Source organism: Rhinoraja longicauda, chromosome 5 (genome assembly GCF_053455715.1).
Source record: "Rhinoraja longicauda isolate Sanriku21f chromosome 5, sRhiLon1.1, whole genome shotgun sequence".
Classification (NCBI taxonomy): Eukaryota; Metazoa; Chordata; class Chondrichthyes; order Rajiformes; family Arhynchobatidae; genus Rhinoraja; species Rhinoraja longicauda.
The window spans coordinates 45282652-45307402 of record NC_135957.1 but is presented as its reverse complement, the minus strand read 5'-3'; the positions used below and the strand labels follow the sequence as shown (position 1 = coordinate 45307402).

At 39.3% G+C, this 24751-nt stretch overlaps 1 protein-coding gene and 1 long non-coding RNA gene across 2 annotated transcripts; both read right to left on the bottom strand.

Annotated features, from left to right (window-relative positions):
* Positions 1 to 8338: 8338 nt before the first annotated feature.
* Positions 8339 to 13466, bottom strand: LOC144593600 (uncharacterized). Its single transcript, XR_013547272.1, has 4 exons — positions 13368 to 13466; positions 11221 to 11253; positions 10779 to 10831; positions 8339 to 10137 (listed from the first exon to the last, which is right to left on the bottom strand). It is a non-coding gene; the product is annotated as an uncharacterized LOC144593600 (long non-coding RNA).
* An 8866-nt stretch (positions 13467 to 22332) lies between these two features.
* On the bottom strand, positions 22333 to 22930 carry LOC144593986 (UI-like). Its single transcript, XM_078400130.1, has one exon. It carries the CDS (start codon positions 22928 to 22930, stop codon positions 22430 to 22432), a length of 501 nt encoding a protein of 166 aa, XP_078256256.1. The 3' UTR covers positions 22333 to 22429.
* Positions 22931 to 24751: the final 1821 nt, after the last annotated feature.

The window sequence follows — 24751 nt, the reverse complement described above, 5'->3', positions numbered from 1 at the left end:
AACGATGGGCCCGCAACGATGGGCCCGCAACGATGGGCCCGCAACGATGGGCTCGCAACGATGCAGCTCCCAGCTGCTGTAACCGCGTTGCGATCGGGCCTCGGCTGCGGTGCGCGTTGGCCCCGCCCACAGGTGCTCCCGGCCGCTGCTGCTCAGTCGACGCGTGCTGCCGCTGCCTCGGGCCCAGGGCCTTCCCGACTCACCGGTCGCCGCGCCTGGGTAAGGATGCAGTGCCTCGGCCTTACCGGTCGTCGCGCCTCCGTGGGTGGTCGGTCCCTCCGGTCGCCGAACTCCCCCGCGATGCCAGGTCTCACCGGACTCTGCACTCCCCCGCGATGTCGGGTCTCACCGGTCCCTGTCGGTGACGGTGTCGTCGTCGGTGTGGGCCTTCACACACCTCCCTCAGCAGCTTGCAACGTCCCGTCGGCAGCTCAGCGCTCGCTGACTACAGATCAGGTAAGTGCACATACACTGTTGGCCCTGTCGAGAGGTAATCCAGCGTCCCGTACGAGCTGGAAACTACTTTTTATTTCTGTTTCTTTCCCCTAGGGCACTAGTTTAATTATTTTCGTAGTATAGTTTTCACCAAAAAAAAAATCTTTTAAATTTAAATTTTTTTTAAAATTTTTTTTTTTTACTTGTGAACCTTTTCCGCTTGGGTTTCTCTTTACCTTTCTAGGCAAATCACCAAACCGCTGCCACCATGTTGTACTTCGTGGTCAGGTACCTGTTGTACCTTTAGTGACTCTGGACGGACCACAAGTACACGTGTATAAAAGGTTACAATGCTGGAGCTCAACTCCAGGCTGTTTATTCCGTGGTCATCTGGATCCAGAGTCAATATCAATAGTCAATAGTCGTTTATTTGTTACATACACATAAATGTGTAGTAAAATGAAACATTACCCGCAGTTGAACAATAAGACCAATAAGATTAATCAATAAAAATGCAATAACACATACAATCACAACTAACACCAAACAAAAAGAAACATCCATCACAGTGAGTCTCCTCCAGTCCCTCCTCACTGTGATGGAAGGCCAAAATGTCTTTTTCTCTTCCCTGCCGTCTTGTCCCGCGGTCAGGCTGTTGTCGTTGCCACGTCGGGGCGGTCGGGGCTCCCGATATTGAAGCCCCCGCTGGGCGGTGAAAGGTCCGCGGCCTATTTCAGGCCGCGCCGGATGGTGAAAGGTCCGCGGCGGGCCGACCCAAGCCCCGCGATTCGGGGCGGGCGAACACGCTGCCTCTGCCGCTGCCGGAGCTCCCGATGTCGGCCCCCATCCAGGGGTCTGCGGGCTTCCGACGTCCACGCGGCCCGCGCCGGAGCCTCCGGAGACGAGTCGCAGCCGTTCCCGCAGCATCCGCAGGCAGCCAGCGCCGCAGGTGGTGAGTCCGGACCGCGGGCTCTGCGAACCAGAGACCCAGGTGGTCCCAGGTGCATGGCCGGTGGTAGGCCGCAACGGGAACGGAGACACGACACAGAACAAAGGTCACGTCTCCGTTCGGGAGAGAGAATGTTACAGTTCCCGTTCCCTCCCACCCCCCCCCCAAAACATAACATACAACACTACATCATATTAAACTACAATTCAGACAAAAATAACAAAAAACACAAAAGACAGACGGACTGCAGGCAAGCCGCAGCTGCAACGGCAGCGCTGGCTCCTCCCCTCACACCAACCTCTTATATACGCACTCCTGCACATGCAAACAAAGTAGTCCTTGGGATACACAAAGTAGTCCCAGGCAATATCACAACAAGGTAGGTGCTCGGCAGTTGGTTTGGGTCGAAAGTGATCAGATAGTATGGGAGGGATGGGCGGGGTTAAAGTGATGTACATGGCAGGAAGGAGTTTTTTTGGAATGGGTTGTGAGACAATGTGTTGGGTAGGGATGTGTTGAATGGGAATAGCTTCTGCGAGGTAAGGTTAGAAGGGCGAGGAAGATGGTGACTAAATGAACAAACTAAGCCAGTTTTCCTGTATTCAGCAATTCCAATGACAAGTAATTAAGCAATCTACCAGAAAGAATAACTCCATATTCAATCTGAAAGAAAAGCCTTCACGATATTTAAAAGTTTATGCTAGATTTGAAGTCTCCACTTCAAGGCTTCAGCAGTGAGATAGACCGTGTATTAATGATAAGACACAAAAAGCTGGAGTAACTCCGCAGGCCAGGCAGCATCTCTGGAGAGAAGGAATCGGTGACATTTCGGGTTGAGACTCTTCTGATAAGAAATGGGCACAAGCTTTACACACCACAGGAACAAATCCATTGCCTGCACTATCAAGGACAAGGGCAGCAGGTGTACAGGAACACCTTCCACACCCATCAAGTCTTACACCATTCTAACTTGGAAATATGTCATCTTTCCTGTAGTCACTTGATCAAAATCCTAGAATTCCTTCTAAATTCCAAAAAAAACAAATAAAAGCATCTTTAACATCAAATAAAACTGATTTAAACGACGACCATAAAATGTTGGACTAGTGGCTATTATACGTGTATATACGAATAATAACAAACAAATATAAACAAATTCGATCTTCAAAATCTTCTAAACTTAGCAACTTGCAGATAAATGCTTCATCCAATGTTACCTGTTTTAATTTATGGTACTGAACTGTTTCCAAGTGATTGACCCTCTTCCTATATCTATCCCATGTTTATAATTAACATCACATAACGTGCTGGTAGTTATTTTTTTAATCTGTTGTTTCACTAATAGTTGAAATTTACGAGAATAAAAGAAAGTGGTAACAATGCAATAATAAAGTTTCATACAGCTTGAATTCTGCTGTATACAAGTTCTCAGGGATCCTTTAATTTTACTCCTAACTACGTCTCCTAGTAAAACCAAAAGTTTACCATTAACTTATTTATAAAACCAAAGACAATGTGTATATATAGCAGTCTCACTTTGAGTAACATGAACTAAATTGCAACATTCTCCTGCATTTCTTTAGGTTGCTACAAATACCCAAAGTTCACTGCTGTGTTTAAAACATTGGTTTGAATATATAATTCTGGTGCTGAAAGCATCACCAAAGACTAATCAGCAAGTTAAGGTAAACTTAATTGAGAACTGTGAGTGAAATCCAGAAAAAGAAATGAACCAATAGCTTTAAAAGTCATCTCCTTCTAGTCTGATTTTTCTATATTTTCAGTCAGTAATTTAAAAAAAAAACAAATGTTCAAATTACTTAATCCCCCATCAGATTAAGCTGTCAATTCATGCCTGTCACCTCACTTATTTGGTAACTTAAGGGCCTGTCCCACTTAGGCGACTGTCAAAGTCGTAGCAGATCGCCAACATTTTATTTTACCCGATGACCACGACAATGCCGAGTCAGGTCGAGATTACACTGTCTTCAAAAACATCGCAAAATTCCCACGCTGTCAATGCTTCTCCGGCGTCCTAATTTTCGCTGAAATCACTGACAAGTCGGTAAGTACTTGAGAGTTTTGAAATATAACATCTTGCCCCGGTTACTTGAAAACCAAGCTTCACGGTACAAGGCATAAACTGGATTGACTTCCAGTTTACTAATAGAAGTATTAAGAGATTTAATTTTAAAAGTGGTTAAATGGATTTTTGTGAAAGGTGTGTGGGCATTCTTTGATAATGTATGGGAGATGCATATCTGGTTTCTGGGTTGCATATCTGGGTTGGGAGCCTACTTTAAATGTGATCGCTGATGGCCATAAACATCGTGAAAATTCCCACGCTTACCTGACCGTCAAACTGTCGCCTCCAATCTACCTGTCAAATGTCCTGACGGTAAATAAATTGGTTAAACACAAGCATTTTATGGTATCTTGAAATGACTTTACTTATTTTAATATTATGTGCTTCTAAATGCATCTAAGAGAACCTAGCAAACCTGGGGACAGCATGTGACAGCGCCCGCAATAAGCAACGATACCTGGCGACAAGCCAGCTGTCGCCAAGAAATTTCACTCCGGTTGATTTCTCAGCGACGCGCTGAGATCCACTACGATTCTTGGAAGACTCCTCACGATCGTGCCAGCGACAGCCTAGTCGCCGGCAGTCGCCTTAAAATCGCCTAAGTGGGACAGGCCCTTTAAGTATATATATCAGCTCAACTGGAAAATATTTTTGTAAATTATCCATATTTAAATATTGCTCTCTTTGAAACTTCCCAATCCTGCTTACAACAGCAGCCGGTGGCATAACTTGTTATCCTTTCCTCTGCAATAATATTATTGGAAGCAATAACTAACAGACTACAATTTTGTATGTTAGGTTAATCTGAACCACTCACTGTGGATAGGTCATCTCTTATCACACAATTCCTGACAGATCTATTTGCTGCAACATAGTTTATAGCCATTTTTATTACCTGAATATCTAAACCTGTAAAATTGGCATTGCATACATAAAAAGTGTCTTTATGGTTCAGTCAGTCGTAACACAAGTGACAGCAGGTAAACAACATTACTAATTTGCTTTCTGATTAATTGTACAAGGTAAATACTTCATTGGCTGACACGTACCTTGCTTGAAGGCAGATGCTTCATCGTGTTCAGCTGTTTCTTCAATAACTTTGCTTCCATCAATAGGTCAGAGGAGTAGAATATTCCCTGATAATTGTACAATGTTCATTTCTACTCACAAGACAGAGCAGGTGGAAACTGTTTCCAGTTACAAAAAGCTCAAGAAGCAGTTGTCACATGATTGTGATCATTTTGTACACCAAGTGGTCAGGTTTTACACTGCGGTATAGGTTTAGTGGAAATGGGATTGTATTTTTTTAAATAATCGCAGTTTATTTCCCATTTCCGACATATACTTTCTCTTTCCACAGATGCTGCCTGATCAGTTGAATGTTTCCAGCAACTTCTGTCTTTATTTCTAGTGCTCCTAGAATGCACTTAGGTTCCATGGTATCAAGAATTAAATTATAAAAGGTTTTTCCAAAATGCCAACATCTTTTGTTTTAGTTGATAATATAAATTACCATTTAACACCAAAAGAACTAACACTCGCTTTCTGATAGACAGAATCACTGTGTACAGATTAAAATCAGCATTTCCACACGGCTAGTTAACTTCTGAAATGAAGCTGTAATAAGAGCAAAACTAACACTGTTTGTAGTCATTATTCTGTGAAAGTGACAGCAATTTTCTGGAGTAAACATACCCACAGTTAAATATGGAAATCAAATAAACTGCTGTCGGTGATACCTGGATCCTCCAAAGGTGTACCCACAAACCATCTGCAGAGCCTTCTCATCAACCAGTGAACTCTAGGAGTTAGACTATTCTGACCATAAAATTAGCAGAAATATTTACATGTTGGTACATCGGCTGCTAGCAGCATTTAAGCTATGCATTAAGCTTGGCATTTTCTCTGGGCCAAGAAATGAATTTTCTGCATGTGAACTGCAATTCTTCATATTTCAAAATAACCATTAAATAAATAAGAATTTACATTATTTTTGAGTAGGCTCCAATGTTAATTTCACACACTATTAAATAGTTCCAACATTATTTACAAAAAGTGAGTTTTCTTTTGCTGGTTTGCTCTCTGTGATAATTCTTCAATGTGCTTGTTCATTGCTCAACCATATTGATGACATCACAGTAGATGGATATAAGTGATCCTCTTGAACAATACCAACTGACATTGTTAAAGGTTAAAAAAAACACCAAAGGTTGCCAGATATTTGTGGCTTGCAGTCTTCCTGCTTAGCAGTTAATGTCTTTGTAAAATCTAATAGCAACAAGTCTGCTATGAGTAAAAAAAAAGAAATACATTCAAAATAATTTATATTGGAATCATTGGAGGTTTTCTTTTATAAGAAAACAACCAGATTAGAATACTTGTGAAGAATGTAGAAATAAGGAACTGCAGACAATGGTTTACAAAAAAAGGCACAAAGTGGTGGAATAAATAAGCGGGTGAGGCAGCTCTGGAAAATGTGGATGGATGATGTTTCGGTTGGGAACCTTCGTCAAACCGAGCAAGGAATAGTTGTCTTTCTGAGATTCACTCGGCTTTCAGTTCAGATTTTCTTGTACCTGGAGCAGTGCAAGTTACTTACCATTATCCATTGAAATTATCATGTTAACAGAGTATCATATCCTCCCTTCCACAATTTAAAAAAGTCACTATTGCTATGTAATGATGGAAATCAGTAAAATTAAGTGACAATTAAGATTATTCTCCCACCCCAATTACCTGTAAAAGGGCATACCTTTGATACGTGGGATGATAACAAAACAAAATTTAATTGGAACACAGTACAAAGATGTCATGCAGGATATATCCTAAAAGTAAACTTAAATTTCATTTATATTCTTGCACCAGGACACGGTTGTTTTCAAATTCAAATATTACCGTCTGGTTGAAATGAATGATTCAATCTGTTTTTTTACTGTGAAGGTTCTGTTATGTTTTACAATGGCATCTTAATTTATAACCAATTCGCCCCAAAATATCTTCTGCACATCACAGCTCAAAACATGTGTAGGAAAGAACTGCAGATGCTCGTTTAAATTGAAGGTAGACACAAAATCTGGAGAGAAGTAATGGGTGACGTTTTGGGTCGAGACCCCTTCTCGACCCGACATGTCCCCATTCCTCCTCTCCAGAGATGCTGCCTGTCCCATTGAGTTACTCCAGCATTTTGTGTCTACCTACAGCTCAAAACATGCTTGATATCTTTCAACTTTTAAATTTGCTTGCCACGCTGTAACAATTAATGTTTGTAAAGTTTGTAATGTTTAATAAATTGTCCTAATTTCACTTCCTAAAATGAATCAATTTCAAACTAACAGTACAATAACTGTCAGACAAAAAAAAAGGAAATATCAATCAGGGCATCAGTTTTACTCATATCTACAAGCCTCAGCTAGCCAGTGAATGTTTCCGAGTAGTATATCATGCTTATTATATTATACAATTAAAAACTAATTATCTGCAAATTTAATAATAATTGATCCATCTTTATAGAAAGCCTTTTAAAATAAACAAAATACCTCTTCAATTATTTTTCCATTTTCTACTTGTACTTCAAATCATTGGTAATTTAAGAAATCTAAACATTTCTATTAAAGCCATTATAAGTTGTCACCCAGAAAAAGGCAGAGTTTGAATGTGGACCAAAACAAACAAGTGCCTTCAAGGCTGCTAAGATTGCACTAGAACAGGCTTTATCCCCAGCCCCCAGGCAAGAAGGTATCCCTTTTGAACTGCAAGTTTTCGTGTGAGAAAACATTGCAGTTTGAAGTTTATGGCAGAAACAAGGCAGGAACCGTGTGCCTTGGGGTTCTGGACTAGAACAATGCCAGATACAGCCCAGCGATATACCCTGATGGGGAAACAGCTACTGGGCGCTACTAGAAACAAAATTCCAAACCAGTTCGGGAAAAGTTATATTAAGACCAGAACTGCCTATAATGAATTGGGTCCTAGCCCAGAATGTCACTCATAAAAAAGAGGGAGAGCCCAGCGTATACATACACTCCAAGCCTCCTGAAAAGCAAGTCAGACCTCACCCCTGTATCCCACAAATGCAAGTCAGGCCAATAACGTTTCCAGTGGCTTTTGCCAGAATCTGTTGGCCAAAATGATTAATGCTTTTGAACTATAGTCTCTATGATCATCTCTATACACAGTGTAATTTTCCCATCCATCACCTCCTTCAGTGACATGGGTTATTTTCCTAGCAATCATGGTTCTTGGGTTCTTGGTCCTCCAAAATATTCCAAATGGAATTTAAACTGGAGGGTCTAACCCAGAACACTTTTGGTGGGTCCTGATCAGACAGATGAGACCAGTCTGGAGTCTGGTCAAAGGCCCTCTGACAGGCATCGCCATTATCGTACCAGATATTCCCAACCCAATGTTGGGATTCCATCCCTTAGCTAATATGGTCCAGACCTTTACAGGATCCAGTTTCCAATTCTTCGCGCAGCCTCCTTTTGGTGCAGCCAAGTGAGTTTGCACGCCACTTTCTTCTGCAAAAGGTCCCCCAGGCTAATTTGTACCCCTTGAATACATGCAAGTCAGCAGAGCATATTCTTTCATCAATTTCCCATTTGTTTCCCAGTTGGCTGATTTTTCATGGCATGTGCCTCATCTAATCTCCCCAAACTCTGTTTGTCCCTGTCAGGATCAAAAGACCTACTCCTGCACAACTGCTCCATCTGCATCCCCCCACACCCTCCAATCACTCACTCCTTAAGGTCTGTGATTTAACTCTTTCCTAAGATTACGAAAAAGTAAAAGAGAAACAATTTTACATTTTCTAACAGCTATAATGCAATTTGTCTTTAAAAAAATCCAAATATTTAATTCATTTTATTAAAAGTTAAAATTTATTTTAAACTACACAATGTTTTTTATTCTCCTATTTGTTCAGTTGATATTCGCCTGGTTGACACTTGGGGCAACTTCAAATCCATCCATTACAGGTTAAACACCGATTTTCTGGCACCTTTGGTTTCAGAGCCTTTCTAGATTATCCGTTTTTCTGGACCCACAGAGGTCACGTGATAATGAATGGACAATGCACCCCTCTCCTGCTAATGACACCCCTCCAGTGTCTCTAAAACTCCGTGGAGTGCCAGAAACTTAAATAAAATAAATATAAAATGTAAAACTGAATCTGAATGTCATGACCTGGCGACCCATTCCTGGCTCCCACCGTCTCCCCGGCCGCTTAGAGTCCCGGCTCCCGACTCGCAAAGTGCACCAGCGAGCCCATGTTCACCCCGGGGGACAGCTGTTGTTTTGGCTCACATTATAGCTCCTGGGGACAGCGCTTTGTTCAGGTCAACTGGCCCTCCCGCATCCCCTCCCTTCCCCCATGGCACCTACTCCCCCAGAGTCACTGACATACTCCACCATGGAAGCAACAGCAGGCGAGAGGGGAGGGAGCCCCACGTTGACCGAGCACGTCCTGTCAGTGGGGGCAATCTGAAGAAAGCTCTGTGACCAGGGGCCACAATGTGAGCCGCACCAACAACCATGTGAAGAAATGCTTGCTGGTGCAGACCAGCGGTTTCAGCGCCTAGTTTTAAAGTGAAACAGACAAAGTGCTGGGGTAACTCAGCTAACTGAATCAGTCTGGGAAAGGGTCCCAATGTCACCTATCCGTGTTCTCCAGAGATCCTGACCCACTGAGCTACTCCAGCACTTTGTGTTTTTTTGGTGGGAGAAGGGGGGCTCGCTGGTGCATGTTGCAAGTTGGGAGTGGGGCCGGAAGTCGGGCCTCAAACGGGCTGGGGATGGGTTGGCAGGTCTGACCGCTACATATGACATCTGCTATAAGGGGGTCTATAAAACAAGGGTTTTACTGCATTGTCTTTGTGAAGTAGTGAAGTTGATTCTTTCACAACAGAGGGACACGATCAGAAAGAGCACACGCCCTTCGCGATGCCTTCTGTGGCCGATCATGGAAATTCAACAGAGCTCTCGTAATTTTTTCCGGATTACAGGGATGGGTGGACAACCAGTTGCAGGAAAATCGGTGTTCAACCTATATTTTACTCCAGTTTTATCCCTCAAGGTTTAATTTCAATTGGGTACTCATTTAATTGTAATCGTGAATGGGGGCGGAGAGGCAAGGAACTTAGCATATTCAGACTACTGTAGAAGGTAATAAGATATTTCTTATTAATGTTACAAATTCATTCAAAAATATCTTGACGTAGCAAACATACACCATCATAAAAGTTAATTTAAAACTAGGTCTCCAGAATAATCTTATACATATTTATGGATGTTCTGATAAACTGTTGCTCGTTTTTTTCTAGGAGATTTAGTTAACAGTAGTGTTTGCCATCTTTTCCTTTTCCACAGTTAACAGACTCAAGAACTGAGTTGGGAAGAGGATTTGCTATTTCAGTCTAGTACATAGCCGATTCAATGCAAACAAACCAAATACCATGAAAGGTTAATTTCCCAACACACTCTCCGCAATTATGGCAGCTTTCCTCTACAGCGATAACATATTAAAACATTGTGTCAAATGGTTAAGAAAATTCAGTCTTTTGCTACTGAAGTGGGAATTAATTGATGATTCGGGTAAATCTTTCATGGTCTATTTGCCATCCAGGATAGGTAGGTATTCCACATCAGGGCAACAATCTGAACAACTGCCAACCTGTATTAAATTAAAGAAACAGCAATTCAGATTATATGCCTTTTTTATTTCTCAATTTAAATGAAAGACGTAATCCCAATCACCCAGTCCACTTCATTGCAGGCCTTGCACTTTTTAAACATCTGTTCTGTCCCTGGAGCCATAATACTATAATGCTGTGGCACTGCATACTGCACCCCTCAAGTTATTTTTCTCTTTGCACCATCTTTTGTACTTATTATGTGGTCTGATTGGGAAAGCACACAAAAACATTTTTTTTTTCTTTACACATAATAATAAACCAATAAAAGCAAAAACTGTGTTCAGATAAGATAAAAGATGGCCTGGGAAATGAAAGTGTCTCCAATTAGAAAGTTCTTGGACCAGGCTGATTTCTCCCGTGGAAATTGGATTGAATACAATGGGCACATCTGGTGAAGATAAACTTGGTGAAAAGCAAGAACAATCAAGGCAGCTTGAAGTTTCATTTCATATTAATTATTTATTTCAGTTTATATTTAGTTAACTATAATCAGATGACATTTTTTTTTAATCCCCAAGGGAAATCCCCAAGGGAAACTAATCTTTCTTTTCAAGACTAAGCTGAGGAACATTTGGTCAACCAAGCGAACCAGAGATTCAATGAGCATTTTTGTTTTTACCTGTTTTGCAGTGATATAAAGTAGAAATTCAGCAGTTGTGCAGCTGGCCAGATCTTTAAAAGAGAGTAATTTTTAGAACATTTATAAAAAAAGTAAAAAAATCTTTAAGTTTAACTGATGAAAACAAAGTAATGTTGGTTGTTGATAGGCCCATGAAAATTAATGTTTGGATTTTAGCTTTTAAATTTCACACCAGAATTTTGAATTGAAATACATGTACAAATAACAGAAGCCCTAAAACTGAATTTCATAGGAAAATATAGTCAGTTCTGACCCCCTTTTCTTGCTACACTTTCCAAGCAGTATTGGAATTCTAGATTTAAGCAATAAATGGCAGCAACCAAGTCTAGCGAAGTTGCAAATTTCAACTCTTTTCCAATGAGTTAACAATAAAACTACTTGAATGCTCCATGGATTATTTGCAATGAATTTCTTTACTTACACAATAGTTTGACATCATTGTAGTTTTATAATTCTGAAAAAGAGATCAGATAAAATTAAAGTCATTTGCTAACATTGAAGATCAAATTTTGGTTACTATAAAGCTATTATCAAATTGTATGAATCTTTGCACAACTTTGAAAGGCAAAAATAAAAAAAGCAAAAATAAATGTAAAATTTGACATTAATTTAGTATCCTTGTAATAGAATCCAAGTTGCTGTCAGAAAACTGAAACAATGTACATGTTGCAAAAATCCTTCCCATACTTATTTCCCCAAATGGCATTTTGAAAGCAATTTTAATCTTTCAAATTGCAAATTTACTCAGATTTCAACAAAAAATCTTCCCTGTTAATTCTGCCAATGTAATCACTATTGCCATAACTTTATCTTTTTCAATATGTGTGACAATTGGCAAGATAAGATTTTTAATCCAAATTGCACTTCACCAAGATAAAAGACACTCCAGAAGTATTTTTGCACAATACTGTTGCTTTCTTACTGTGAGGTGCTGGCATCAGATTATTATTTCACCAAGCAAACAAGATCAACAACCTTACCTCATCAATAACTTCTCAGAAATGCCATCGACAACATTTCTGAGATGAGGTTGCAGCTACTTAGTGTACTAATAAACATAGTAATGGGGATAAAAGAAAGTGAAGCAGAATAATTAATGAGATATTATTGGGAATGGGAAAATTGTAGCAAATTGGGTAAAAATATGGAAATGTGAGGTCATTAAATTTAAAAATGGTAGAAAAAAAGTTTCCAAAGTGGCATATAGCTGGTAAAACGCAGTCTAAAGAGTTAGTTCATATTGAAAGGGCACGACAGGTACAGAAAATTTAAAAGGTTAAGGTTTTCAAGGAGTGGAGTAAGCTCTCAATGCAGGAGGTGATGCAAGTATGGAGCACTTCCACAAATGGCTATTGATGTAAGGTCAATTGTCACCTTTAAATTTGAGATAGATTCTTGTTAACTAAAAATATATCAAAAGAGAATACGCAGCAAAGAAAGATCAGTTACCATCTTAATGAAGACCAGAAGGAACTCTTATTAAAAAACTTTTTTTTAATGCCTGTGTGGGGTTGAATTAAGGGCCTGTCCCACTTTAGGCGATTTTAAGGCGACTGCCGGCGACTGTCAAAGTCGTAGCAGATCGCCAAACTTTTCTTTTACCCGACGACAATGCCGAGTCAGGTCGAGATTACAGCGTTTTTGAAAACATCCCGAAATTCCCACGCTGTCAATGCTTCTCCGGCATCCTAATTTTCGCTGAAATCACTGACAAGTCGGTAAGTACTTGAGAGTTTTGAATTATAACATCTTGTATGGGTTACATAAAAACCAAGCATCACTGTAACAAGGCATAAACTGGATTTACTTCCAGTTTACTAATAGCTGTATTAAAAAAAAATGTTTTTAAAGTGGTTAAGTGGATTTTTGTGAAAAGTGTGTGGGCATTCTTTGAAAATGTACGGGAGATGCATATCTGGTTTCTGGATTGCATATCTGGGTTGGGAGCCCACTTTAAATGTAATGGCTGATGGTCATAAACATCGCAAAATTCCCACGCTTACCTGACCGTCAAACTGTCGCCTCCAATCTACCTGTCAAATGTCCTGACGGTAAATAAATTGGTTAAACACAAGCATTTTATGGTATTTTGAAATGACTTTACTTATTTTAATATAATAGGCTTCTTAATGCATCTAAGAGAACCTAGCAAACCTGGGGACAGCAGGCAACAGCGCCCGCAATAAGCAACATTACCTGGCGACAAGCCAGGTGTCGCCGAGAAATTTCACTCCGGAAGATTTCTCAGCGACGCGCTGAGATCCACTACGATTCTTGGAAGACTCCTCACGATCGTGCCCACGACACCCGGCAGTCGCCTTAAAATCGCCTAATGTGGGACAGGCCCTTTATGGGCATTCTGATGTTTTTTGTTTAATTCTGGACTGTTCAAAAACAAATCACAAAATTCCAAAGCAGAAGATTACTTAAAATGTATCCAATTAGCCTTCCCCGTAGCCCTCAGAACCCTACCTCTCATGTACCTAATAAACTAGATGATGTCTGCAGTTTTGAATCAATATTTAAAATCAATTCAACTTTTGAAGGATACAAGTTAATATTACTCACCTGCTCGAATTTCAAATATATTTTTTCCCGTGAAAGCCCGCCCAGGACCCCAGTCACTACCATGAAACCAGCCAAGAAACAAGGCGCAAGCGCAAACTGGAACAAAAGAAAATATTTTTTAAATTATCCTATAATTTATAAACTTGCAATGGCCACATAGGCCTGACACGTCAAGCAACCTTGAGGCAACTACCAGGTTGTTACTTCTCATTTCAACTCATGTATGAATGAACTGGTATTGGTGCTCAATCTGGCTAATCATGTCCTCAAAAGGACTATTTGAAAATAAAGCATTTAATTTTAAAATATCATTAAAAGAATAAAAACCTGAGGAAAAAAAGTGAAACAACCTTTAGCACTGTGGTTTTTGTTTACTAACTTCAAGTCTATGATACGTGAAAAAATAATGAGATTGTACTTCTCTGCCGGGAAGAGAGCAAAGATCAGTTTTTCACAATAAAAGTAACATTTCAACTAAATGTATATCATATGACAATTCTTGTGCAAAGTGCATGTCATTTTTTGATGCCTGGAATAAAAGGAACATACATGTGATCACATCCATCATGCCCTGACAGAGACAAATGAAAATGCAAAGTTAAAATGTTTATCTCAAAGGCAGCATAAGTGTATATTCATGGAGCTCACATTTTAAATGCAAAACCGGGGTTTAATTCCTGGATTCCTCCTTAGAAAAGTTAAAATGAACTTCAAATTAAGTTTACTGAGGTTTTGAAAATGCGTTACATGTTGGACGAGGACAAAAAATGCAATATTTCGTGGAGAAAGTCTCATTTTGCTCAAGAGGAGAAAATACCATATTTTAAGAGACAAGAATCCCAAAGGAAGGGGATTCCCTCACTGAAAAGATAAATTGGTAACCTCAACATTATAGCAAGGCACTTAAAACAAAGTAAGATAATCAGGTAAATTCAAAGCTTGGAGAAAGGGAAATCATGCAAGACCATTTTATTGAGATTGTTTGAAGTAAAATGCTGAAAATAATGGGGAACCAGCGAATGTACAATACATAAGTTTAGCAATAACAGACAGGCATGGGGAGGAGCAAGTCGAATATGCTGAAGTGGGGATATTTCTCAATGGTGAAACCAAACTGTATAAAAATGGACTTTATTAAAATCTGACAATGTGTACTTTAACCACATGCGACTTTTTTCATTACAAATCTCAAATTGTGGAGTTCAGAGGCAAATAAATAAATGATGGGTCTTTGGCCCAAACATTATGGAAGGCACTGTATGTAAATGAATTGGATTAAGGCACTGGAGATATTCTTACTTTTTAGCCTCCTGTGTGTCAACAGGAAATTTATCTACTAAGTTGTGAAGAGGAGAGAAGTTGACTACAAACAGATATAGATAGGTTGGTGATTGGGCAAAGATCTGCTAAATAGAGTATAATCTGGGCAAATGTGAAATTGTCAATTTTAGCAAGTAAAATAAAGAAAAGCATCTCATAGATATGCTTTTTTTTAATGTTCTGAGAAAAGTTGGAATCTGGGGTCCTCCTGCATGATTCACAAAAACTATGTTGGTACAACAAATAATTAGGAAATCTCACAGTATCTTATCTATTTCTCGGACAATTGAATCCAAAAATAAGAGTCAATGCTTCAGTGAAACAATGCACTGCTGCAACCACATTGGAGTGGTGTGCAATGCCTTATTGCCTAAAGAAGGATGTCAGTACATTGTAATAAACCTTTTGTGAATTTCTTCCATTGGACTTGTATTTACTGGAATTTTGAAAATGGAATCTGAAAGTAGGGCTCCCTGTTGCCCATTTCAGACCCAAGGTTTGTGTCTCTGTTTCATAGAGGTTTGAGAAATTGGAAGTCTTTTCCTCCAAGAGCAATGAAGGCAGTGTCTGGTTATTTCTAAGCCAGAGGAGGATAGATACTCGATAAACAAGGAGCTGATTGGAGGGAGGTGGGCAACATAGGGGTCAGTGGGTGGGCAGATAGGAGGTTTAAATCAAATTAGCTATGATCTTACTGAATAATTCGAGGGGACGAGTGGGCTTCCCCCGTTTCAGTGACAGACCTCCCAACATTTGATTTTCCAAATTCATCATTTTGATGTCAAAAATTCAGAATTTTACATCAAAATTCATAATATGGCACGTAATGTATGTTTTGAGCAAAATAAAAGTATGCACGCCAAATGCGCATACGCGTTGCGCTATATTCATATGTGATAAACGACTATTATTTCCAACAGTCTGTAGTTCTTGGACTACATGTACAATGTCAGGCCTATCATGAGTATACTCTGCTATTTATAGAAAGGTTATTGAACAGAAATACTTTTTACAACACAGAAAAAAAAATATTGTTTTGTTTTTTCTATTTTGCTTTTTCTTTACACATCCCAATTCTCTTGGTATTGAATAAAAGAACAATGGTCATAAAATCTATGACGAAGTTATGAAAAAATAGTTTCATTTAAAACTGCACGTACCTAATGTCATTGAAGACATACTTGCTCAGAGGGTGGTGAATCTATGGGATCTGTTGCCACAGAAGACTGTGGAGGCTGTCAATGGATATTTTTAAGGCAGAGCTTGATAAATTCTTAATTAATACGGGTGTCAGGGGTTGTGGGGAGAATGGGGTTGAGAGGGAAAGATGGATCAGCCATGCTTGAATGGCAAAGTAGACTTGATGGGCCAAATGGCCTAATTCTGCTCCTATCACTTATGAACTGCTCTACTAGCTATCTCACTGTGCCACCCATACCCCATATCTTATCATTTTCTCAAAACTAACAATGCAGCAGCAGAAATATTAAAGAAAATAAGTTAATCTTATTTCATGGGTTATATCTTTCTCACCACAAATTACTGTTTGATTTGCATGCTGAAAAATGGCAGTGCCATGCACATAATTATTTTTTTCACCCAAAAATAATGAAGGCCAATGTGCCAAAAGCCTTTTTGACCGCCTTATCTACCTGCGACTCAACCTTCAAGGAACTATGCACCTGTACTTTTACAGTAGTTCTACTTTTAATGGCCTTTGAGGATGTAGTGATGAGATTTGAATATACAATTTACTGCAATTATTCCAGGGAGAATGCTGTATAGAATGCCATGCTTGGCGAGAAACCAACCCAATCTGATCATTGACAGACTTTGGTTATCAATTTGTCTCATTGCTCTTTTGTGGATCTTGTTTATCACAAAATACCAACAAAACTGCATCTATGATGCAAAATAATTTATTGTCTTTTAAGTGATTTTGTCGTTGAGAGAAACTGACAAAGTCATTCATCCCTCACCCACAACTTAAGTTTTAATAAGTAAGTCTGGCTGTTTCATTCATCATCAGAGTTCATAAGTTCATAAAACATAGGAGCAGAATTAGGCCATTCGGCCAATCGAGTATTCTCCGCCATGACTGATCTATTTTTCCTTCTCAACCCCATTCTCGTGCCTTCTCCCCATACTTAAGAACCTATCAATCTCCATTTTACAAAATACCTAATGACTTGGCTGGCACTGCCGTCTATGGCAATGAATTCCACAGATTCACCACACTCTGGCTAAAGAAATTCCTCTTCATCTCCAATCTAAAAGTATGTCCTTTTATTTTGAATCTGTGCCCTCTGGTCCTAGATTCTTCTACTACTGAAAATGACCTCCAAGTCCATTCTAGATAGACATTTCATTATTCAGTATGCAATCCCTCCTCGTCCTTCTCAATTCCAGAGCCATCGAATGCTCCTCATACGTTAATCCAATCATCCCCAGGATCATTCTTGTAAACTATTCCTGGAACCTCTCTAACACCAACACATCCTTCCTCAAATATGGGGCCCCAAACTGCTCACAATATCCCAAATGTGGTTTGACCAGCACCTTATAAAGTCTCAGCATTACATCCTTGCTTTCGAATAGTGAAAGGCTTGGATAGAGTGGATGTTTCCACTGGTGGGAGAGTCTATGACCAGAGATCATAGCCTCAGAATTGAAGATGTTTCTCGAGGAAGGAGATGAGGAGGAATTTCTTTAGTCAGAGGGTGGTGAATCTGTGAAATTCTTTGTCACAGAAGGCTGTGAAGGCCAAGTCAAGGCAAAGATAGATTCTTGATTAGTACGGGTGCCAGGGGTTATGGGGAGAAGAATGGGGTTAGGAGGAGAGATAGATCAGCCATGATTAAATGGCGGAACTGACTGGACGGGCCATATGGCCTAATTCTGCTCCTATCACTTATGATATTTTACTCCCCTCAAAATGAATGCTAACATTACATTTGCCTTCCCTATTAACGACTCAACCTGCAAATTAACCTTTTGGGAATCCTGCACCAGCACTCCCAAGTCCCTTTGCATCTCCAATTTCTGAATTCTCTCTCCATTTATAAAATAGTCTTCACCTTTATTTCTTCTACCAAAGTGCATGACCTTGCGCCTTGCTACACTGTGTTCTATTTGCCACTTTTTTGCCCACTCTTGCAACCTGTCCAAGTCCTTCTGCAGATTCCCTGCTTCCTCAACATTATATGCCCCACCACCTATCTTCATATATTGTCCGCAAAGCCATCAATTCCATCATCCAGATCATTAACACATTACATGAAAAATACCGGACCCAAGAGCAACCTCTGTGGAACCCCTCTAGTCACTGGGCGCTCACCAGACAAGGCCCCCTTTATTCCCATTCTTTGCCTTCTGCCAGTCAATCAATCTTCTATCCAAGCTAGTACCCTGGCTCTTATCTTGTCCAGCAGCCTGATGTGAAATTCCAACAATATTCTCTCTGACTCTCCTTTGTCTATCCTGCTTGTTACCTCCTCAAAGAATTCCAACAGATATGCCAGGCAAGATCTTTGCTGACTTCCACCTATTTTATCATGTGGTTCCAAGTAGCCCGAAACCGCATCCTTGATAATGGACTCTAGAATCTCACCAACGACTGAAGTCAGGCGAAGCGGCTTATAATTTACTTTCTTTGCCTTGTTCCCTTTTTAAACAGTTGAGTTACATATAATTCAGCTCATCGTATACTTTTACACACGTTGAAACTGCATTTTTTAATGAATTGTAAAAAGTATCTCTTGCATAAACCTTTATTTTGGATGGTCGGTAGAAGGTCTGGATATGTAAGATGTTTGTTATGTCATTTGATGCAGCATGGTGTCTCTTCTTGAGCTTGACTGGTCCTATTTATTTTATACTGACCTTTGTTATTTTATAAAGACACTGAACCCCTGTTAAACACATTTAAAACAAAATAGCAATGGAGATTTTATTGTAAATACTAAAATGGAAGAATATCTCATAAAATTCAAATAACAATATTCTCTGGTCATTAAATAAGAAACAAATTTCTTATGTTTTATTTCCCTTTTTGTAATATTAAATGAATAGAGGGGTCAGTCATGAGCCACCTTGCATAATAGCCCATGCTGATATTTTTGAACAGTGCATTTAAGACTTCATCTACATTAGAGTGAGTTTTTTAAAAAAGGTTAATAAATGAAATAACTGTAACAATCTCTCTAACCATGATTGATCAAAACATATTCTAAAATTATTAACTTTAAAGGAAAAGTTCCAAGATGATTTTGGATTCTCAGCCAGAACAAAAGTTCATTGATAGATAACAATTCTATTATTTCCCTTAGGTCAATACTGAAGTCACCCTTGAGGAGATTGAAGACCAAACCCATGAAGCAAACTTTTGATTTGCATGGGAAATAAGGTTCACACATGTTTTGATACTGAATGAATAGTGATGATTAGACAAGTTTGCAAAATCACATTCACTTTTCTTTAGCTCGCCTATCATAGCATTGTAAAGTAATCAATACAACACTGATTTCTCAATTAGACCAAATAATCTTAAATGCTTAACTAAAAAAATTAAATGTTAAGTACTCCTATAAACTTTAGGATAATATTAATTTGGCAATATTCAGTCTCCCTTAAAGGAAATAAAATGCAACATATGTTTTTTTTTTGCATTTTGTTAGATTAGAATTTTCAGGCAATTGTATTCATAGATAAGTGGTATTATTTCTTCACATTAAATTTATTGTAATTTTTAAGTCCAGTTAGAAGTAATTTTTTTCATAGTATTCCATTGATACAACCTTGACTATGTTCCAAAACTATATGATGTGATAGAAAAATCGAGACAAAGTTGGAGAGTGGGAGAATGGTGATGTAGATTTTTTGGTATCAGATGTATTGTTGCACTGCTGTTCACAATACAAAAATAAGCCTTACAGCAATTGTACAGGGCTTTGGTGAGGTCATACGTGGAACTAGGAAGTTGACTGTTCAGGATTAAAGGAAGGAATATATATACTCTATATCTTTGATATTGTCACCAAATTGGGGAGAATGTACTAAAGTACCATGGTATTAAATATTAAGCAGGCTCAATGAGCTCTCAATTTTTTATGCTCGGTACACAGCTCAAAGAAAACTTATGAGAACTGTAGTGAATCTGTTTTTAATTGGCATCATTAAGTGAAATTATTTTTAATTGTGAAAATATCTGCAAATCAATAACTAAGACCATACTAGAGCTGCACTTGGAGTAGAGCCTGCTTCACGGATTAAAACCATTTAGGTGAGTGCTTGCCATATAGTTCATCACTTAAATTTGGAGTTAACTTGCAAGTAAAGTCAGTTTTGACATTGTTTTGCTGTTTAAATATTTGTTATCCTCCCCAAAAAGTGCTTGAATTTTTGTTTCTCAATAATAAAACTCACAGAAGCACAAGGTTAAAGATAGATCGGGTGATAACAGGTAGACACAAAACAATGGACTAACAGCGGGATAGGCAGCATCTCGGGAGAGAAGGAATGTGTGACATTTCGGGTCGAGACCCTTCTTCAGGCCTGGTGATAATCTTGATTCCTCTCTTGTAATCACTTTTATTCATGCATTTATTATTAAATATTATTAAAATAATTTTATTCTTTCATGATTTGTACTGTATACCTAGTGTGAATATATCTTGTGTTGAAATGCTCATGGTAGTACCAGCTAATTAATATTCCTTCAGTTCTATAACCGATAGAGATTCTATTCATATGAAAAGTTTATAGAGTTCAACATAACCTGTTATTTTCTTTAACCAATTTCTATAGATGTTGAATTTAACAACTTGAGTGTAATCCAGCAAAGAAAATATGTGCTGGAATTAAACAATGCATCATTTAAAGTATGAAAGAGGTACAGTAATTCATCAATTTAAGAACCTTTGCTATGATGTTCATGGCTTTTGTGGTTACAGGCCAATGTGTACAAATCTACTTAAAGCTGTATTGAAATACCCATAAAATATTTCACCCAGTCTTTGATTTACAAAATTCTGCTTAATGAAACATTTTTAAAGAATGCAGTATTAACTAAGTCAAATTTTATATTTTATTCTTTTGTTGTCCACACATCAGATTAGTTACCAAGGTGACAACAATGTGTTTGAATCATACTTCATTGCAGTTCCTCAAGTTGTTTCATCCTTACTTTCTTTGGAGGAATTAAGTTTTTGGACACTGAAAAACCTTAACTAAAACTCTATTTACAGTAGAAAGGGGTTGAGTTGTGGGTGTTATGATATGAGAGGTGACAGTAGGGCTCTTGGAAAGGAAATGGGCAATTGAGATGTGAAAATATTATTTTAAGGTAAAATTTAATAAATCTTGTCAGCTGGGTGATTAACCGGCAAGTCAGGAAGTGTTGACATAGATGTTGTTGTGGTTGTGAATCTCTGTGTGGCAGGGAATAGATTGAAATTGATTTCACTGATTGCAAACCACTTCCCATTTCCATATTGACATTTCTGCCTTGGTCCTCCTCCATTGTTAGAGGGAGGCCACATGCAAACTGGAGGTATAGCACCTTGGGTAGCTTATAACATAATTGGTATGAACATTGACCTCCAATTTTAGGTAACTAACTTACAAACAAATCTCCCCCATCTCTGTTTTCCCCTCTCCTCCTCATGCCCTGCCTGGAGTTGTGCCTATTTGTTCCCTTCCACCTATGTTTCTTCTTCTGGATTCACAATTCACACCTCTCTATTGTTAGCTCCTTATCTCACACTTTTTGTCTTTTCATCTCTGGCCCTTTGGCTAACCATCTGCCAATCAACACTCCACTGCATCCCCCTTTAACTTGCCACCTAGCCCTTGTCAAGTCCTCTCCTCTCGTTCAGATTCCCCTAACCCCCACCACAAACTGAATTAGGATCCCGACCCGAAACATCGTCTATCCATGTTTTCCAGTTACTCAGCACTTTATGGGGATTTTTGTAAACCGCCACCTGCAGTTCCTTGTGTGTCCAGAGTGAAATTGGAAGAGGTAATATTGGATAACATTAGTACAAATTGCTCCATACGCTTGCTTTGGTCAAGCATGCTTCTTTACCAAATTATTTTGCAACTCTATTTGTCTTTCAGAAGTTCTGTCAGATTCCTTTTAAAACAAATTTTGGAATGCTATGTTAAGACCTGGAGAAAAAGCCCCTTACACCTACTCAGCCACTGTAACAACATGCTTATGTTGGATGAAGACGATGGATAGTTTATTTCAAAGATGTTATTAAAATATTTATTTCAAAGATAGCTTAAGTAGTCACCATTACTTGATGAAGACCTTTTCCAATCTCTCTCAACCTGTCCAAATGTCAAATATTGTTATTATACATGCCTCAACTACTTCCCCTGACAGCTTGTTCCATATATATACCACCATCTGTGCAAAAAAATTACCCACGGATTATTTTTAAATCTTTCTCCACTCACCTTCAACCGATGCCCTCTAATTCTTGATTAGTCTGTTTAGTAGATAGCCATTTGCCTTTGAAAATATGTTAGTCAAAATAATGCTTTTAGAAAATGACAACTAATTGATGCTGCACATTTTCATGAATATTCTATTTATTTGATAAATTTTGTATAGAACATATTTTGAATTTACACAAGACAGATTTGGTTAGCGGTTTGGGAATTTGGATGAATCTTTGGGGAAAAAAATTAAGTGTCTAACTTGACAAGATACACTGCTAGATTCTACATGTACATCACTTGCCAATAATGTCCATAATTTTGCGATTTTTCTCTTCTTGCATCCGTTGCTTGTCTCTGTTAGCCATCTTAATCCTTTCCCTCAAGAGGTGAAACGTGAGATCCAAGGAATTGAGCGGTTTAGATCTCTTTGAGAGTTCAGCAAAAGCTGGCACCATATCATGGCCTGCTTCTCGAGTAGACGCAGGTGTTTCTGTGTTTCGGAGAAGTTCCTGCAGGAGGCGATTGGCTTCTTTATCAGGGATTTCATTCAGAATCCCATCCAACGATACTGGAGAGTGAATCTGCATGTTATTTGGATTCTGTTCCAAAACCTGGAGTAACTTCTCCCTCAGGATGTAGGAAAGAAATTGATCATTTTCTTCATCAGTATCTGCGCTGGCATTGGAACCTAATCTGTTGACAATACTCGGGTCTGCAGCACGACACGTAGCAAGAGAGATGTGGGTGACCAGAAGACAACAGGCTGCCATGAAAACCAAAGGTGTTGATGTCATGCTGGCTGGAAATCTGAAAACAAACACCAAGAGTTACAATAAAATCCGACTTCCTAAGGTATGGCAGCACTTGGTAAGGGTTTCCCCACAAGTGATTTATATTGAGTTATTCCCCTTGTAAACTCTTTGGTTTTACCGCTAATCACAGAAATGTGCTATTTTTAATGGTATACATCATTCCAGCTGACAAATTTAAGTGAATTTCAAAAAACAAAAGTTGCACCTCTTCCTTTATACAGTATTCACTGTATATTGGGGAATTTGCATCATAATAGAGACATAGTGCATGAATACAAAACTTAGGAGTCAAAGTTGTGGGCATGATCTTTTAAACATTTTGTGTTTACTGTGCCCTTCATTAACTTGAATTTTTTTTTTGATTTAACTTTATCATTCAAGTTTTGAACTCTCACTGAATACCAGATGCATTTAAAACTTAAGATCACTCATAGCTTTTCCCAGCTGACAGCAGTGGGAGTGGGCTCTATCACAGAATTGCTGTGGTGATGGCCACCTCACTGCACATTCATTGATGATGGACACTTGGATGCAGATGGCAGCTTACCGACCTTTCAACTTCTATGCTCAATACTAACTGATGAAAGCCAATGTGCTTTTTCACCACCCTATCTACCTGTGACATCACCTTCAAGGTACAATGTACCTAGATTCCTCTGCTCTAGAAGCACTCCTCAGAGCTCTACCATTCACTGTGTAGGACCTGCCCATGTTAGACTTTACAAAATGCAACACATCACATATCTCTATGTTAAATTACATCACCTGGCCAACCAATCAAGATCATAGAGTCATAGAGTCCTACAGCACAGAAAGAGGCCCTTCGGCCCATCGTGTCCGCGCCGCCCGTTATCAAACACAGTCTAATTCTAATCCCATTTTTCCGCATTTGGACCGTAGCCCTGAATGTTGTAGCATTTCAAGTGCCCATCCAAATGCCTCTTAAACGTTGTGAGTGTTCCCGCCTCCACCACCACCCCAGGCAGTGAGTTCCAGACTCCAACCACCCTCTGGGTGAAAAAGTTCTTTCTCACATCCCTCCGAAACCTCCCTCCCCTTACCCTGTATCTATGTCCCCTCGTTGTTGAACCTTCCACCAGTGGAAGAAGTTCCCCGCCATCTACCTTATCTATGCCCCTCATGATCTTGTACACCTCGATCATGTCCCCTCTCAGCCTTCTCTGCTCCAGGGAAAACAACCCCAGTCTGCTCAGTCTCTCCTCATAGCCGAGGCCCTTCATCCCTGGCAGCATCCTGGTGAATCTCCTCTGCACCCTCTCCAAAGCTATCACATCCTTTATATAATGTGGTGACCAAATCATGCCGCAATTTTTGACATTCATCTTCCTTATCTGCAATACCATCCACTTTTGTATAATTTGCAAACTTGCTAATCTTGCCATGTACATTCTCATCCAAATCATTGATATAGATGATAAACAGTAATGGGCCCAGCGCCAAACCCTGAGGCACACCACTGGTCATAGACCTCCAGTCCGAGAAGCAACCTCTGCTTCCTTCCATTAAGCCAAATTTCTACCCATTCAGCTACCTCTCCTTGGATCCCACATGAACCTTCCAGAGCATTTGAAACCTTGTCGAATGCTTTGCTGAAGTCCATATATACATGTACAGCTCTGCCCTCATCAACCTTTTTGGTCACATCTTCAAAAACTCAATTGGATTCGTGAGACACGATCTCCCATGCAGAAATCCACGCTGACTCTCCCTAATCAGCCCTTGTCCATTTAAATGTGTGTATATCCTATCCTTCGGAATACTCTCTAGTAACTTTCCAACTAC